General features: G+C 39.1%; 1 protein-coding gene across 1 annotated transcript in view; it reads left to right on the top strand.

Moving 5' to 3' along the window:
* Positions 1-6,637: 6,637 nt before the first annotated feature.
* The window catches only part of U2A' (U2 small nuclear ribonucleoprotein A), a 34,471-nt gene continuing 23,433 nt past the window's right edge, over positions 6,638-17,675 (top strand). Inside the window, 4 exon segments of the mRNA XM_089166131.1 lie at positions 6,638-7,133; positions 7,335-7,375; positions 11,470-11,599; positions 11,694-11,899. Coding sequence (XP_089022257.1) covers positions 7,052-7,133; positions 7,335-7,375; positions 11,470-11,599; positions 11,694-11,899 — 459 coding nt within the window. The 5' untranslated portion in view covers positions 6,638-7,051.

Genomic DNA, 17,675 nt, shown 5'->3' with positions numbered 1-17,675 from the left:
AACATCACATCAAATGGTTGAAATCTATTTGATGTGATGTTCGGACACATGTTATTCATTTACAAGGAAATAGATGGTCCATTTTTAACAAAGAAATGAACCATGAACTAGATAAAATTCTCATATTGTAATTATGACTCCTTCAAAAACTATAAAGCTAAAGGCTAAAGCCATAGTGTTATCCATCAACCATCCTAATTAATTTGGAAATTTTCAGGGCCACCCCTAAAATTAATGCCATCCCTTGAATTATCTAATTTATCAATTAGATTTCCCATAATATAAAATTTTATCAAGAACAGCCTCATCTGTTAAGAAATCACAGTTAAGTACTTGTGTAAACAAGTTAAACTTTTAAAAAGACAAAATACCCTTGAACAAAAAACCCTATGCTCCACTCATCTTGGTCTTACTCTACGCTATACAATTGAAACGGTCGACCAAGAACCAAAACAAGAAAATGTGGCTAGACCAAGAAAGAGCCGGGTCAACCAAGAAAGAGCCGACTCAACCAAGCACCTTGTCGGGTCGGGTCGGATCGGTAATGAACCAAGACTCGATGTGCATGTTAAGTAACATACTATGGTAAAACATGGATGAATCTTCCCGTACATCTCGGATATGACTCCTAATCGAACTAGGGAGTTAAGATTAATCATAGAGTCCTGGTTGAATTCACTCATTACCCTATTGAGGAATGCCCTGAAACTGATAGACAACAAGTGTTCAAAAAATCGATCACACGATCAAGGTAACTATCTACAGATATAAACCTAGCACATAGCAAAATTCAGGTACACATTCTTTTGGTATTCCTTCTAGCATTGAGAGCTCTGTAACCTGTTTTCTTCTTCTAGGGTTGTGTGCATTCACTAACTTGCTCATCGAAGGTGTAACTTGACCAACCCGATTGAGCACATTTTAATAGGTCAATTTGCTTGTGCTACCAAACATGTTTTTTCGAGTAACAACCACTCCATTGTTTGCAAATTATTGGACCTAGGAATAAAACAAAATGGAAATACTCAAACTCAGACACCAATGTCATGATAGCATGGACTAAGCTTCAAGATGCCTAATCTAAAGAATGGGGCTCCCCATTAAGGGTAGTGATAGCATGGTAGTCAAACATTATCACTAGCCAGGTCCCATGCGCCAATTATGCTATGAGTAACCCATCTCGAATCGCCTCCAACTCAACTGTAGAGGCCGAAATGCTTCTTCCTACTCTAGCTTGTGCTACCACATAAGAGCCGTCTGGATCCCATAAGATGCCGCCACATCCACCTAGGTTGCCTTGAGAATTCTAGGAGCCATCTAGGTACAACTTATAAAGACCCTCTTCTACCTCCATCATCAATGGGATAGATGTGTTTCCAATTATAGTTCCTGATAACTTGTGACACCATTCCTTGATTCGAGCATTCAACCAATTAAAGGAAGTCACGCTAGCAACAATAGTGGATAGCAACCATTAAATAAAGCAACATTCTTAGTACTCCAGATGGACCAACACATAGTGCTCCATAACAAATTCACAGTATTCACATCTGCAAAGGATTTAAATTTTGTATATACAAAGTTAATCCAATCAAATAAACAAGAACCACTAAACTCATAAACATCAATCTTAAGAGGAGAAAGTCTCCAACACTCTAGCATACCTATAAGAAAACAAAGTGTGACATGAAGACCCATAATCCAAAGCACATATTAGACATAAAGGAGAGAGTGCACCTCTTCTTTCAAACAAAGTTTAGCTCTAAGGCAGAGCCTCATGAGAAGCCTTCCAAAGAAAATGTGTGATTTTAGGAAGGTTTGGGATGTTCCAAATAAACTTCCATCCATTATGACTAGAGGAGGAGGATGTTGAGCTACCCTACATGTTAGACATTGAAAGACAATGGTAGTAAGTAGATCTAATAGTAAACAATCCCTTCTTGGGGGTGATAACACTATAGAATATGGGTTCAATGTCATTCCATAACAAAAATACAACATAGCATAATCCAATAGCAAAAAAATATAAATCAAGTATCAAATCAAGTATTTAAAATGTTATTACAAGCATCCTTAAGTTGAAATCCAAAGTTAGTCAAATCAAGTATCAGAATCTAAGAAAAATCATTGTTCAACAACGAAAGTCCATGTTCTCGAAGAGGCTCAAGAGGCTAAGTAGCACCACCATCTATCAGTTCAATGAGGATAATATAACGTATGGTCAAAAGGGCAACTACAATCTCATAGAAGGTCATCATGGCCTCAATAGTACTCGACTCCGTATAAGCAATCCAAACATGGGCACGAGTCTCCATGTGCCCCCCCCCCCTCCTCACCAATCGTTCCCTTATAGAATTCTGTTAGTGGCGAACTCTCCACTTGAATGGAGTCCTCATATCCTGTAATAAGATCTAAAAGGCATATATATAAAAGGAATGAGTTCAACATGATCATATATCATGCATCCATCACACATTTCAATAAGCAATATATGCAAGGATGCTCTTAACTCTAACAATGGAGTCTCTATGGTAAACACGCATTAAGTTATACACCAGCCTCCTCTAGGCAGTCTTGTCACTCTCCCTCAACAAAAGGCTTCTCTTGGGTTCTTTGCAGTAGTTGGATCAAGTCACATCAAACCATGGCTAGGGATCAGGTCACCACTCTCTCACATCACCATTGGACTGAGAATTGGCGCATGTCAACGATAACTCTAGGCCAAATGCAAGGTGATAAAGTATTGTACTACATGTGATCCAGATACCTTCCCCATGCCTAGTGCCCTTTTGGTCAAGTATCCTTCTCCACCTAGCAATGACATCCTCAACTGGAGGCGCCTATTGGATCCCATTCCTTAACCCTATGGTCATCTACATATGTCAAGGCTGATGCCACTCATGTCTCCTCACAACACTCAATTCGTCTTTTGACTGCCCCATGAGCCCAACCTTAACATATGCAACTCTACCATCTCATGATGACAATGAGCCTGCTTGATGCTCACAAGACCTAACCACTTGCCATCGTAGGTCACTGGGCTTCAATATTAGCACTCAGGGGTTCCCTATACAACATATCTAGACACTTATCGATCATGCACCCAATAGGTCTAAATGAGTGTAAAGTCACTAGGATAATGTGCAAACCCACAACCCCAGTCGGTATATAAGTATAAGTTGATAATGTCCTACCATCCAATCCAAACACATCATTTTCACAATCATCATTTAAGTATTTTGAATAATAATTAAACATAACATCACATTACCTTTCGTTCGTGCAAAGTCTCACGCAATTCATAATAAGTATACAACATCAATGTAAATGATAATTTAAAACAAGTCAAATACACAAGATATTACAATGTATTTCCTCAACTGTTAAAGACAAGACTAATCTCTAATTTCCAAAGGGATTCACAAAATGAGAGTGCAAATGACTGAAAATAACCATAGAAACATAAGAAACAAATGAATATCAATCGGGGAGGGGGGTTGAAGGGGCCAAAACACACACCCATACCAAGGGGCGGTTAGATAAGCCTCCCAGGGCCGGTCAACAGCCCACCCTAGGGCTACGACCAAGACTCCCCAATTTTGACTTCATTTCGAAACCAACTCGAGAGGGGGTTTTGGGGTTCTTTAATAAAACAGTATTAGGCCCCAAAACACCTTTCAATCACACCAACAAGTCCCCAAACAAAATGCCCCAATTTGGCTCTCAAAGAGTCGTCCGTGAGCATCTCAAAGAGGTCCAATCGGTCTCAAATGGGTGGAAAGGGGCCATCAAACACTCAATATAGGCTGGGAGACTTAAATGGAGCTCAACTAACATTCAAAATCGTCCAACTCTCACAACAACCATCTTTATTACAAAAATATCATCATAAATACACCAAGAGAGAATTTGTAAACAACGTTTTTAGAGTCTTCTTACCTCAACACACGATTCTCCCTGTGATTCGCTCTTCGGCACCGCCAAATAATAAGAAACCTTTAAAATCCGAAGTTCTTAACCTCCCTCTTAACATAAACAATGTGTTTATGAAGAGAAAGAAACTTTAAACTCGAAATTATGGAATAGCCCCGAATCGGGGTAGAGGCAATCGATCTAGCTGTGCAACTGGCCCCAAATGGCCAGCCCTCTATTTCCTTCATGCAAAGGCCAATTTCGATAAGCTTCAGAGGGTAGAAAGCTCATTTCAAGGCCTAATCATTTATATAGTTTACCTTGACATTTGAGTCCTCTAACATCGATTTTCGGGCATGCCAAAATCTCCTTTTTATGCCTTCTGGACTGACTTTCTCTCTCCTTCTAAACTCCGTTAGAGTGGTGGAGTCTTCTTCATGATCATCAACTTCCATAGATTCAATTTCCGAATCTCCTAAATCAACTCGGATGGTCCATAGTTGTCGTCTACTCGAGCCCCGAGCTTGCGATCCTGAAACCATTGGATTGATGGGATAGGATTTTAGGGGATTTCATTAAAGCTGTGGCTTTTGCCCTACCAGATTATGCTATGTCTTGTTTCCTTATCCCAAATGAATTGTGCAACAAAATGAATCAAAAAGTCCAAGAATTTTGGCAAAAAAATGATAAAAGGAAAGGAATACATTGGGTTAATTGGGAATCTTTATGCAAGGGTAAAAGGGATGGTGGGATATTCATTGTTTTAATAAGGCTTTGTTAGCAAACCAAAATTAGAGATTGCTCACTAACCCAAACTCCATAGGGGCTTAGGTAATGTATGCCAAATATGTAAAGGACACCCCTTTTATGGATTGTAGAGCCCCCTCCACATATTATTGGGGTTGGAGGAGTATTATTGTTGGCAGGGATATCCTTTGCCATGGATTAGTTCGACAGGTTGGGAATGGCTAATACACACATATATGGAGATCCATGGATCCCAACACTACCCTTTTAGGGGGATTAGCAGCCCACCTTTGGGCCATAGTACCACTTGGGTACAAGACCTAATCCTATGGCCCATTTCTCAATGGAATATTCCATTGCTCAACTCCATTTTTACCCCTGTGGATGTGGATGTTATCTTTACCATCCCTAATATTTCTCTAGATACCAAAGATTCATGGATTTGGGGCAAAACAAAAAATGGGAAGTTCACTGTTAGATCAGTCTACTATTAGTGTCTTGTTTTGTCTGATGCTCATGGTAACATAGCCTCTTCATCTACTTCATTTGTAATATGGAAGGAAATACGAAAAATTCCCACCCTACCAAAAATCAAACATTTCCTTTGGCGAGCTTCTCATGCTGCCACTGAGAGCTCTCTTTTTGCAAGAAGAGCTTCTTTAGCCCCACTATGTTTGATTTGTGGGGGGGGGGGGGGGGGGGTGTTGAAATGTTAAGTCATGCTTTATTTCATTGTTCTTATTCAAAGGATTGTTGGAAACTTTATCTTTTATGTATTGAAATAGATGAATTTCAGGAGGAGCATTTTAATTATTGGATTGATTTCATTCAGTATAAATTTAAAGCTAATGACAATAAGAACTGGGTGAAAGTGCTATGGTGTGGTGCATTTGGAACACAAGAAATGCCGTTTTATTTCGGGGTAAAGATGCTTTTGTGCTCCTCACCATGGATAATTTTTATTTACTTTGCGTAGACATTCATAATCATTTTCAAGTCTAGCAATTGAGAGGAGTAACCCGGTAACCTTCTTGGCATCGGAAACCTTGCAAGAGGAGGTGGATTGTTTACAAATGTCCATCGATAGTTCGTAGGACGGTGGACAAACAAAGGCGGTAGGGGCTGCATTCTATGGGACTCAAATGGAGCGTTTGTGGCGGCTCAATGTAAAGAGGGATATGGTTTATTGGCAACAGTTTTGGAACTTGAAGCTGTCAGGGATGGCTTGATTTTATGACACTCTTTGGGTATTTTAAGTCTGAGGATTAACTCATATTGTTTGCTAGCGGTTTTAGCTTAAGAGGTTTCCAGTCTTCCCTTGATTGGAATTGTAATAGCTTAGTCTCAGAGGTTATTAGGTTGTGCTCAGTTTTCAATTAAGTTTTGTTTAGCTATGTTCCTAGGAGCTCCAATCTATTGGCTAATTTTCTGGCCAAAGAAGCTCGGTGTTTGGCTTTTTCTAGATCTTGGTGGCATACTCCACCAATGTTCATGATTAATTCTCTTTGTTATCGTCCAGGTTTTCTAGCTCGATCAGTTTTATATAATGAAGTTTATTCGTTTTTAACAAAAAAAAAAGGGATCATAAAGGTTAAAATAAGAGCACTCAATAGATTTAACTATTATTTTTGTAAAGGATAACGTTGAAACCCATAAACAAAGGATGAACCATTTATTTTTTCCCCCATGAAATCATGAATCCCCAGACCTTCTCAACTTTGAATCTAACATATTAAATTCCTTTAAGAAAAAGAAAATAAATGAGCCTCTATACTTTGTAGCACAACTTCAGATGTGCAAGCCATTAAAAATTTTAATCTCTTTCTCATTTTTTGCTTTTTTTTTGGGGGGGTGTTTAAAAACTCTAGTGGTAGGGCCTGTGGCAGAACTCAGAAGTGGAATCGTCAATGGTTTTAGGGCATCTCATTGTCTTATGTTTATAAGGTAATAATACACCGAAGCCCTCCATCAACGCTTTGCAGTTGTTTGAACCCAAGTGTATCCCACATTTTTTCATAAAGTGTGCCTGTGCCCAAATAGCTTATTGTTGGCTAAAAATTTGTGTGCTGAACACTCGGTTCAATGCAATTTTGCTGAATGTGCACCCCTTTTCTATACCAATTTATCATATGAAATTTTGGCACCTTATATTGATCAAATGGCACAAATTAGTGTGTCAAAATGATTGCCGTACAACATGGAATTGTGAAACCTTCAAGTAAGAGTAAGACCCGCATTTCGCTTGCCAAGTTTCGATAGTGACGTACTAGTGGTTCCATTTCCCGCCGTCTGCTAGGGTTGCCTTTTGCTTTTATCTGTCCGACGTAGTACTGCTACCAAGGGAGCCTTGATAGTACAGGGAGGAGAAAACTCCCGCCGTAAAGTAGAAGAAATGGTAAGGCTAACTGCGGATTTGATTTGGAAAAGTCCTCATTTCTTCAATGCTGTGGGAGATCGAGAGTTGGATCTCAGAGGTAGATCCTTTTCCCAGAGTACCGCTGTTTCATGTTTTCTGTGAACCCTAGTTATTACTACTTCATGTCGCCAAACTTGTATTTATATATTTATTTTTTATTTGATTATTTGATAAATAGTCTCGGTTGCTTTCATTTTGGGTTAGAAGCTTAAATTGCAGTAACGAACTTCATTATTTCCTCCTCTTCCCTCTGCAACAGGCAACAAGATTGCTGTTATTGAAAACCTGGGAGCAACCGAGGTAAGTTACATTTAGCCTAATCCCATCTGTGTTATGAGTATTTTTTTTCTTCCTGCAGTGATATTCGCCACGCTTCCCATCCACCTACCATGTTCATTATTATTTCCTTTTTTTTTTTGCCGGGGTGGTTCCCCATTTTCGGTTTCGCCATCAGTTCACCTAGTGTTTGCCGGGGTGGTTCCTCACTTTCGGTATCCACCAGCAGTTCACCTAGCGTTTTGCTAATAATTAAGATAGCTTAAGTTCCCAATTTTAGCAATTTGATCAATGGACAGGGAGAAAAAGCAAGGAAGTCTCTTTTCATTGTCGGTGGGATTGAGATAATTGGTGAAGCGGCCATCCTACTGAAGCTGATTGTTGCATGAAAAACTTAGAAGGTATGGCCTTCTGGGTTGTATATGTTAAGAGCTCATTACTACCAAGCATGGAGGTTCCTAGCTGTTCAGAGGTGATAGAGGTGAAGCCTAGAGTATTATTAAGAACGTTACATATTCTGCATCGATCTTTGCCCTTTGGGTATCACATGATGCATTTGTTTTGTTTTTCCTTACTGACCTTCACTAAATGGTTCAGCGTTGCCATCAACTCTCAGTCTAGGTACTCTGTAGTGATTTGTTCGTCATTGTTGAGGGTATATTTTTCGAGTGTCCAGGCCTTCACTAGATGGTTCAAAATTGTCATCCACCCTCAGTGTAGGTACTTAGTAGTGATTTATTTGTCATTGTTGAGATGTATTTTTCCAGTGTCCCTGCACGAGTTATGTTGCTGCTACTTAAATGTTGTGAGGTATTCTTGAATGGAGCCGTCCTTCAGCCCTCCTACTGTTGCTTCAAGTCAACATGCTTCTTGGGGCCTATGTGATAGGCAACATGTCTAGAAGTGCTTAGCCTTGTACGACATTATTGGTATATTTTTATGGTGGAATTGAGAGATTTAGGGCTTCGTGTTGGTTTCGAAAGGAAGGTGGTTTGGTTGGGGTTAGGCCTTCAATTAAAAATGAATAAAAAGGTGATGGTAAGGACTGATGGGGCACTGACCTCAAGCTAACCTTGATGGAAGAGCCTTGTCTTTCAAGTGTGGCAGAGGGTGAAGTGATCATGAAGGTTGAATCCTCAGCGACAACTGGATCTTGGATGTTAGTCACTAGGAGCCTGGGTTGACAATGGTAATAGTGGTGGTGGCAACAATAGTTGTGGGGTTGGATGTGGTGTTGTTGTTGGAGATGGAGGTGTGAAGGCGGCAGTGAGTGTGGTGGTCTTTTATAGCGGACTGAAATTATTGCTTTGCCCATGAAATAAGCCATCTGCTCATTAAAAATTTTAAAAGCAATTTCCCTTATTTCTTAATTTTATTTCTGGGAAAGAGCTACAAATTGGAGCTTCTTTTTTCCCCCTTAGCAACATCTTTGTTCCGGTTCATTTCTAGAGTCCTAGGAATAAAAGAATGGTTCAATATTAATTAATGGGTTTCTCTTATTCTTTTTTTTCCTAGGAACACCCCCATCCACCCAAAAAAAAAAAAAAAAAAAAAAAAAGAAAAGAAGAGAGAAATAGGGAAATACAAGTGGCATCATGTAGACCCTATTTTGCGAGGATTACTTTCCAGATTGTCAAAGCAGGGGTGCAAGTGAAGAAAAGGTGATTTGAGTCTTCTATTGCATTCAACAGAGAATACAATTTGCTGGAACTTGGATGTGATGGTACCAGGAAAGCACTGCATTGGTACGCAGTTGGCAAAAACACGCCAACCAGTAGAGCTGTGCCTAGGGATATTCTTCTTGAACCAGACCGGATTTCTCCAAGGCTGAAGGACCTCTATGCCTTATGTGTTGCCAGGTTGTGTTGGAGCTGATAATGCTTAAATATGAGTGCAGCCTAAAAACAGTCTTAGGAGATGGGGCATTTACAAATTTAAGGAAGTGCATTTAGATGTCCTTTACTTCTGGGTGATGGGAGAAGAAGGATTCTAACCATCAAGCTCTAGAATGTTAGAGGCCAAAGCATGTCTATGAAAGCCACTGCTATGGAAGGCTTTGGAACTAATGGGGTGAAGGAGAATGCCTCTTCGGTGCCAATAGTCTGGTCATGGAGACGTAGATATCATCTATCTCTTGTCATTGAGTTGATACCGTGAAGAGCACAAGCCCTAAGATCAAGGGGTCACAAGGTTGTTAAGGCAGCAAGGCGACCAAAGCGGTTGGGGCTCCGTCTATACGATTAGGCGACAAAGTAGCTCCTAGGTGGCAATAAGGCGACCAAAGTGGTTGGTCAAATTTTTTCAATACAACTATTTTCATGCTGTTAAATTTCTATTATAAGCTAAAAATAATAAATCAAGAATCACATTCATCTAAAAAAAAGCATTTAAGATTATAATTATGAAAGATTATTCGAAAAAGAACACAACATAAGTTCATCTCATCAAACATCATAACATATGACTAAACTATATCAAATTATAAGTATGAAAATGAAAGTAGTAATTTTACATTTTTACTTACCTTTATGATAGTGTGACTCTATATAAGTGCCTTATCCATTTAATGATTCCTTGATTCCCCAATTCCAAAATGACTAACTGTTATGTTCGTATAGGGCTTTGTAGTAAAATTTGGTTTTTAAAAAGTCAAGAAAAAAATACTATCATGTTCAATATGTAAAAAATGTGACTGTTTAGGGGTCTAGGTGGCGATAAGGCGCACAAGGTGACAAAGTGGTAGCAATTAGGTCACATCCCCCGCCATACCCTCACTCTCTGGAGAGCTCTCAACCTCGCCCTCCCTACCCAATCATTCCTCATAGCTGCCATATCCATGCCACCCCTAACTGTTCCCTTTGTTGGAATAGTTCAGTGGACATTGAACACTGTTTTTTCTCTTGCACCCTTTCTTGGCTCCTTTGGGACAGAGCCCTAGCCTCCATCTGGCCCCGCTCGAGACGATCTCATGAATTTTCGGGATTGGTCTTGGATCTTGAGAAATTTTGTTGGTCACTCCATTTGTGATCGCCTTGGCAAGCTAGTTTTCGGTGCCACCATCCACCATCTCTGATGGGAGCGTAACGTTAGAAGATGGACTTCCAAATCTCGCTCTCTTGACTTGATTTGGAGAGCCATCTACTTTGATGTATCTTCTAGATTGTTGTCTATTCCCCATCCCCCTGTGGGTGACTCCCCTAGAAATAGGTTAATTGTTAGTTTCTAGGGTCTTAGCTCATCTTTTATTCCCCCTCCTTGAGCTCTATGGGCTCCCTTTGTTTGCTTTTTTGTTCTGCTATTTGTTTTTAATATAATTATTTATTCATCCAAAAAAAGAAAGAAGTGGTAGTAATTAGGTGAAAGCGGCAAAAAAACTGCATGTTAACAAAGCAGTTCAAAACAAGGTGGTTGAAAAACCGCCTAAGCGCACCTAGGCGGATGCTTTGACAACCATGAAGGGTTGTTACTAGGACCAAGAATTATCTGAAGGAATAGAAGCTCTCTTGCTGGATTCAGATTTCAAGAGACATTAGTAGAGCCAGTAAACCCATGTGCTCCTATCCTTGGTGACTATCTTCCAAGTAAGCTTTAAGATTTCAAGAGACCTAAATGAAAGCATCTTTGATCTGCCAAATACCAATACCTCCAGTTTAGGCCATCAGACTGAGGACTAACTAGTTGGGCGAAGGTACTTGGAGACCTCATTTCCCTTCCTAAGAAAGTAAGCTGTCAAGGTCTCGAGAGACAATAGTTGCAGCTGGGAGACAAGAGGAATGCAACCAGAAAATGTGAGTGGACTGTAAGACTGATTGAATAAGCACCAGCTTGCCAACGTAACAGGAGCCTACCCTTCCAAAGTTGAAGCTTTTTCCTGAATTGGTCAAGAAGCATTCCTGTATGTGGATATCTTCTGTTAGCATTTTTTGGTAAACTACAATGTCATTTGAGTTTAAAGTTGCATTCTTGATCATTAGGAATGTTTGAAGGAATCTTTACTTATTGTATGAGATCATTCCTGCATGCCACAGCCTTGATATTTTAGCATTGCGTATTTGATTTTCTTTAAAAAAAAAATTTGTTACTTTATTTCACTTCTGCATCTAATTGGCACTCGGCAGGACCAATTTGACACCATTGATTTGTCAGACAATGAGATTGTTAAGCTTGAGAATTTTCCTTATCTAAGTCGGCTCGGTACTTTGCTCATCAACAATAATAGAATTACTCGTATCAATCCTAATATTGGAGGTTAGTTGAATGCCACCACTGATTTGCTATTGACCCTCTTTTTTTTTTCTTCTCTTAGAACTCTTGTGGTGATTTTTGTTGATTTTTGTTGCAGAATACTTGCCAAAATTGCATACTCTGGTTCTTACAAACAACCGACTTGTTAATTTGGTGGAGATTGATCCTCTTGCAACGCTTCCAAAACTGCAGTTCCTTAGCTTGCTTGATAACAACATTACAAAGAAACCAAATTATCGGTTGTATGTGATCCACAAACTGAAATTGCTAAGGTTGCTTGATTTCAAGAAAGTGAAATATAAGGTGAGATTCTTTTGACTCCAAACTGCAGATGTTAAGGTTTCATATTTGGCATGCATAGGGACAAAATAAACCTGTGCAACATGGCAAATGTGGATATCCTTGGTTGCTGGCCATCTCTGAAAGAACCTAGTTACACCTTTGAAAACTCATTCTTCTAAACCCTCCAGCAAGTTGATTTTGTTCGATTTATTTCTACGAACAACAATGCAAATCTTAGGGTGAATGGTAGGTTAATCTTTCTATTTTTCTATCTAGCTGTACAATATACCCTTTTTGATTATTTTTTAGTATTTTAGTTTGGGGAATGTGGCTTTTGACAGCTTTGTTCTTCGGAGTTTGCTGAGTATATATATATATATATATATATATATTAATATAAAAGCATGAACTCATGAAAGATGGCTATACTTTCTTCTTCCAAGAATACCCGCAAATATTAATTAAAAAAATATAATTAATTACCTCTAAAATCATAATTCTAAACTCACTTAATTGCAAGTAATTCTCACCATTATTCCTCTTTCCCATATCTCCCCCCACCCCAAAAAAAGAAAAAAAAGAAAAATGAAAAATGAAAAATGAAAAAAAAAAAAACACACGAATTACTTATCATCACAAGGTTTGCTCAGTTAGCATTGACCAACACCTCACACTATTACTTGTTGTGATAAATTTGATTACATCCCCAATCCCTCTTTGACTGCCAAAAGCAAAAACAAGAACAACCCACAAAAAACTAGGGGAAAAAGAAAAAGAAAAAATAATTTGATGTCTAATATAAAAACAATTGCTACTAATCAAGGAGCGCTTAATGGCTAATGTAATTTGTTTCAATTTAAAGGATATAATTTCCAAGTTTAGTTTAGAAAATATGAAATTTAAAAAATGAACTACATAATGCATATTCAAATAGATACCACCACATGCATGTGCATGTGTAGCGAACACCCACATGTCGAATTTGGGCATAATACATGCTAATCTGATATTTACTACCGTACTTGTGAAATGCATCTCTTCCCCCCCCCCCCCCCCCCCCCCAACTTTCAGGTTGATTAGAAAAAGAATGAGTGTCTGAGGGAGGCAGTGATGTAGCCTCAAGTGAATGAGGGCCAGTTCTTCCAACATCTTTAGATGATCAGCAATGAATAAACTAGGGTTTCATGATTAGGGATCTAGGAATAGGGTTTTAGAGTTTTAGAGTTGTGGTTCTTGGGATCTAGGGTTATGGTGTCACAGTTTTATGTTTAGGGTTTGGGAATCTAGGGCAGCAAGGAATTGGGGTTTGGGAATTTAGGGCAACAAAGGAATTAGGGTTTAGAATAGGGTTTGGGAATTTTGGGCAGCAAAGGCATGAGGGATTAGACTAGGGTTTGGTTGGTCTGATAGGGCTGAAATTGGGATGGAAGGTCACTAGGTGATGTGATGCAGGAAGGGCCAGTCTTCAGGATCTTAGGTTAGGTTTCAGCAGCAACCTAGGACTCTTAGAATTCTGCACCTAGGGTTTTGGTTGAAATTTAACAAGGCAGGGTTTTAGAGGTCCAAAGGGAGAATCCTAGACACTGCAGTTGGTTAATCTAGGCCTTGGGAATGAATTAGAGTTGCTGTAGGGTTCTAATAGGTTCTGCCAATGCTGAATTTGAAGTATTTTCAGTGCTGTTTTTACTGTTTTTTACTTATTGGCAGATAAAACTCTAGGTTTAGGTTTTGTAATTGTAGGAGAAGATTAGTTAGTTAGGGCTCTAGAGTAAGGGCTCTACTAGAGGTCGAAGGTAAGGGGGTGGGGTGTGATGGTGCTCCTAGGAGGGATTGGGGTTTTGGTGGGCGATTAGCAAGTTATTGATATCTTAGGGTTTGGGGGGAATTTCCAGGTGCCACAGGCTGTTGGGGAACAAAAGGAGAGGTAGAAGAGGGGAATTAGAGGTGGGGAGGGGGTTAGGGATGCTCTTACTTGATGAAGGACTGCTGTAGATTGAAGCTTGAAGAAGAAAATCATCCACACTAGGTGCTGCAGGGTTTCAGAACCCTGGAGCACTCCATTGCACTTCCTGGCTGCAACTCTCTTCTCAGTATTTTATTAATCAATAAACTTATTTGAGTTACAAGCCTAGATCTGTATTAATCTACTACTAGTGAATCCTACTTGCGCTCAACAAATTAAGAATCCCAAACTAATAACTACTTAGACTAGACAATATAAGAGTCCCCAACTAACTAAGGGATTCCTACTTGGACTGAAACTCTTTTAATAACTTGAGTAGGATTTCAAATAACAAAACAAAATCAAATATGACTTCACAATATTCTAAACTACTCAAAACACTGATAGGGACTTGAACTAGGAGTGTACAATGACCAAAATACCCCTGGTGTAGCTTGGCTCCCGCTGGACAGTGCCGCAAGCTGGCTGCTGACTTGGGCTCTTTTTTGAGCCTTCCTGAAATGCCCCTGGTTGGTTATATCACTGGGGTTGAGGGGATGAGGTTCCTAAATACGGGATAATTCCGACGGTTAGATTGGCATAGATCTGACCTTAAATTTTGGGTCTCTAGGAATGTCTGAAAATTCTAGAATATTCTAGGAAAAGAAAAAAAGCAGCATAAGATGGTAGATTTGAATGGGATGAACTGAATGCTTTATTACGAAATATGGTGGCTGGGATGGACAGGAAAAGATGGAGTGAAGGCAGGCCAGTTTTGAAACCCTTGATGCTCGGCATCTTGATCTCTCCTTGCAACGAAACTCTCAATAATTTTATTCATCAAATATTTCTTTGTTACAACTTACAAGCGTAGGCTGTCTATTTATAGCTTTTATTACTGACTCCTAATAGGACTTTACATCAAAAACAAAATTTCAATAGGACTTCTGTCTTAAATAGGACTTTTCTTATGTCAACCTAGACTGAACTCAAAAACAGATTTGGACTTCTAACCAAGATGGGTTTGAGTAGGGCTGTAAAATGACCAAAATACCCCTGGTATTTAATTATACTTCTAATGCTGCTGGGCAGTAACTTAGGCTGTTGGACCTGCATCAGGCAGCACCTAAAGCAGAGTGATAATGTGTTGCAATAATTGTGTGTGCTGGCATCAAGGTTGTCAAGGAGACAGTGTGACCAAGTGCAATGGAGGGGTTCCAGGGCGCCCACAAGGCGACAACTAAGCGGTCCAGGTTTCTGCTGTTAATTTTTAGGGAGTCAAGGCATTCTAGTGTTAATTTTTTGCAATGGAAGTATGATATTTGATCCAAGTTATATAGTTTATTCCTAGCATTTAAGTATGAAACATTTTGCAAACTTAATGAAAAGTTCATTCACATAATCATTATTTAACATTGAACAATGAGTATAGTCATTAACTTCAAACATAACCACGCCAAAGTCAAAAATCAAACTTCAAATTCAAAGTTTGAAAACCAGAATACAAAACAAATAAACAGCCCTATTGGGCCTCCTCCCTTACATGTCAAAAGTTTCAATTTCCAATATGCAAATACATATCATATCATCAAAACTTGTTGAGAAAGTTGATTGTGGTAGAATGGCTTATTGATCAATGTGATCTCAAGCCCTCTATTCATAATAAAGTGGAAACAACACTAATACATAAATACCCTTACTTGGGTAACAAGAAATAGAAATTTACATTAACACAAACTCTAATTTAACTCTTAGTAAAATCCAACACTCCCCCTCAAGTTGAGGCATAGATATTAGTCATGCCTAACTTGCCCACAATAGGAAGGAAATCTCTTTCTTTCAAACCCTTAGTGAAAACATCTGCCACTTGGTCTCCAGACCTCACAAAAGGCATGCAGATAAGGCTTTGTTCAGCTCTCCTTTGACAAAAAACCTGTCAATTTCAATGTGCTTAGTTCGATCATGTTGCACCAGATTATTAGCAAAACTAATAGCAGCCTTGTTGTTACAGTATAACATCATAGGGTTTGTAACTTGGACTCCAATATCTTGCAGCAAGCCTTTCAACCATAGTAGCTCACAAACTCCACGAACCATAGCTCTATATTCAGCTTCGGTACTGGATAAAGCTACCACATTTTGTTTCTTACTTCTCCAAGTAACTAGGTTACCTCCAACAAAGGTACAGTAACCGAAAATTGACTTCCTGTCTGGAGATCCAGCCCAGTCTGCATCGGTGTATGCTTCTACTCTTAGATTGTCAGTGGATGACAAAAGTATTCTTTTTCTAGGAGTTCCCTTCAAATACTGTAGTATTCTTGTAACAGCTTTTATATGAGCTAAATATGGATCATGCATGAATTGGCTCACTATCCCCACGGCCTAAGCAATTTTTGGCCTGGTGTGGGACAAGTAAATAAGCTTCCTTACTAGCCTTTGGTATCTTCTTTTGTTCACTGGTTCTCCCTCTTTTTCTTTATGTTTAGCTTCAGCTTCAACAAGGGTATCAATTGCTTTACATCCCAACATTCCCACTTTGATAATAAATCTAAAACATACTTTCTTTGGGATATGAATATGCCCTTCTTTAATCGAGCTACCTCAATCCCTAAGAAGTACTGTAACTTCCCTAGATCTTTAATCTCAAACTCTATCAAGAAAGTCCTTTAACCTTTGAATTTCTTCACCATCATTCCCTGTGATGACAATATCGTCTACATATACAATGAAAAGTGTGATGTTAGTACCTGACTAACGATAGAGAGCAAGTTAGTAGAGAAAGTGGGAACATGTAAAACTTTAGACAAAGAAAGTGATGGAGAATGCTGAATGGTCCCTTTTCCAGCAATGGAAGAATAGGAACCATCAGCAATTCGAACTTTATCCTTTCAAGAAGTTGGAGAATATTGTAAGAAAAAGGAGGATAAACCTGACATATGATCTATGACTCCTGTATCAATGATCCAAGGAATAGAAACTGAAGAAAGTTGGAAGCTTGTAAAAGTTTTACCTGAAGTAGCAAGGTAGGAGTTGGTATGGGTAGTCGAGGAAGCGTACTGGTAGTTGAAGACTGCAGAATACGTCATAGAGTAGCTAACTCCTCCTTTGAAAAACCAATGTCTGTAGAGGGTGTTGTGGAAACTATCTCAGAAATATGAGCTTTCGGTTTTCCTCTTCTTTATGCTCTTTTTTGCTCAAAATTAGCAGGCTTCCCATGGAGCTTCCAACAATTGGCCTTGGTATGATATGATTTGTGACAGTGCTCACACTTGAAAATCTCCTTAACTGAATTAGATTTAGTGCTAATAGGCTGTAAGGCTGATTTCTCCACAAAGCATGGTTAATCGATGGCTTTCCTCACACTGAACAAGGGCATAAGACTGTTCTAGTGTAGGAAAGGGAGAATGACTTAATACTCGCACTCTGATATGATCATACTCCACATTCAAATCTGCCAAGAAGTCATATACCCGAATGTTATCGACGTGCTTCCTATAAGTAGTCACATCATCTGGATTACTGGGGTTAATCCCTATAATGATCCAACTATTGCCATAGAGATTGCCACTCAGCATAATATTGTGCCACAACCAATTCCTTTTGGGTAGTCTCATGAAGCTTCTTTCGTAGCTCATAAACTTGTGCATCATTCCCCAACTGTCCATATGTTTCAGTAGTAGCCTTTCAAATTTGGGCTGCAGTATTAAGTAATAGGTATCCACGGACAATATTTGGATTCATGGAATTCAAAAGAATTGACATAATAAGAGAGTTGTTCGAGATCCATTTATCCTGTGAAACGCCTGTGGTAGTAGGTTGGATAGTGATGCCCGTAATGTGTCCAACAAGTCCTCT

The sequence above is a fragment of the Hakea prostrata genome, chromosome 8 (assembly GCF_041222555.1).
Source record: "Hakea prostrata isolate BN-2017 chromosome 8, UWA_Hpros_2, whole genome shotgun sequence".
Classification (NCBI taxonomy): domain Eukaryota; kingdom Viridiplantae; phylum Streptophyta; class Magnoliopsida; order Proteales; family Proteaceae; genus Hakea; species Hakea prostrata.
This window is presented reverse-complemented; position numbering and strand designations above follow the sequence as displayed.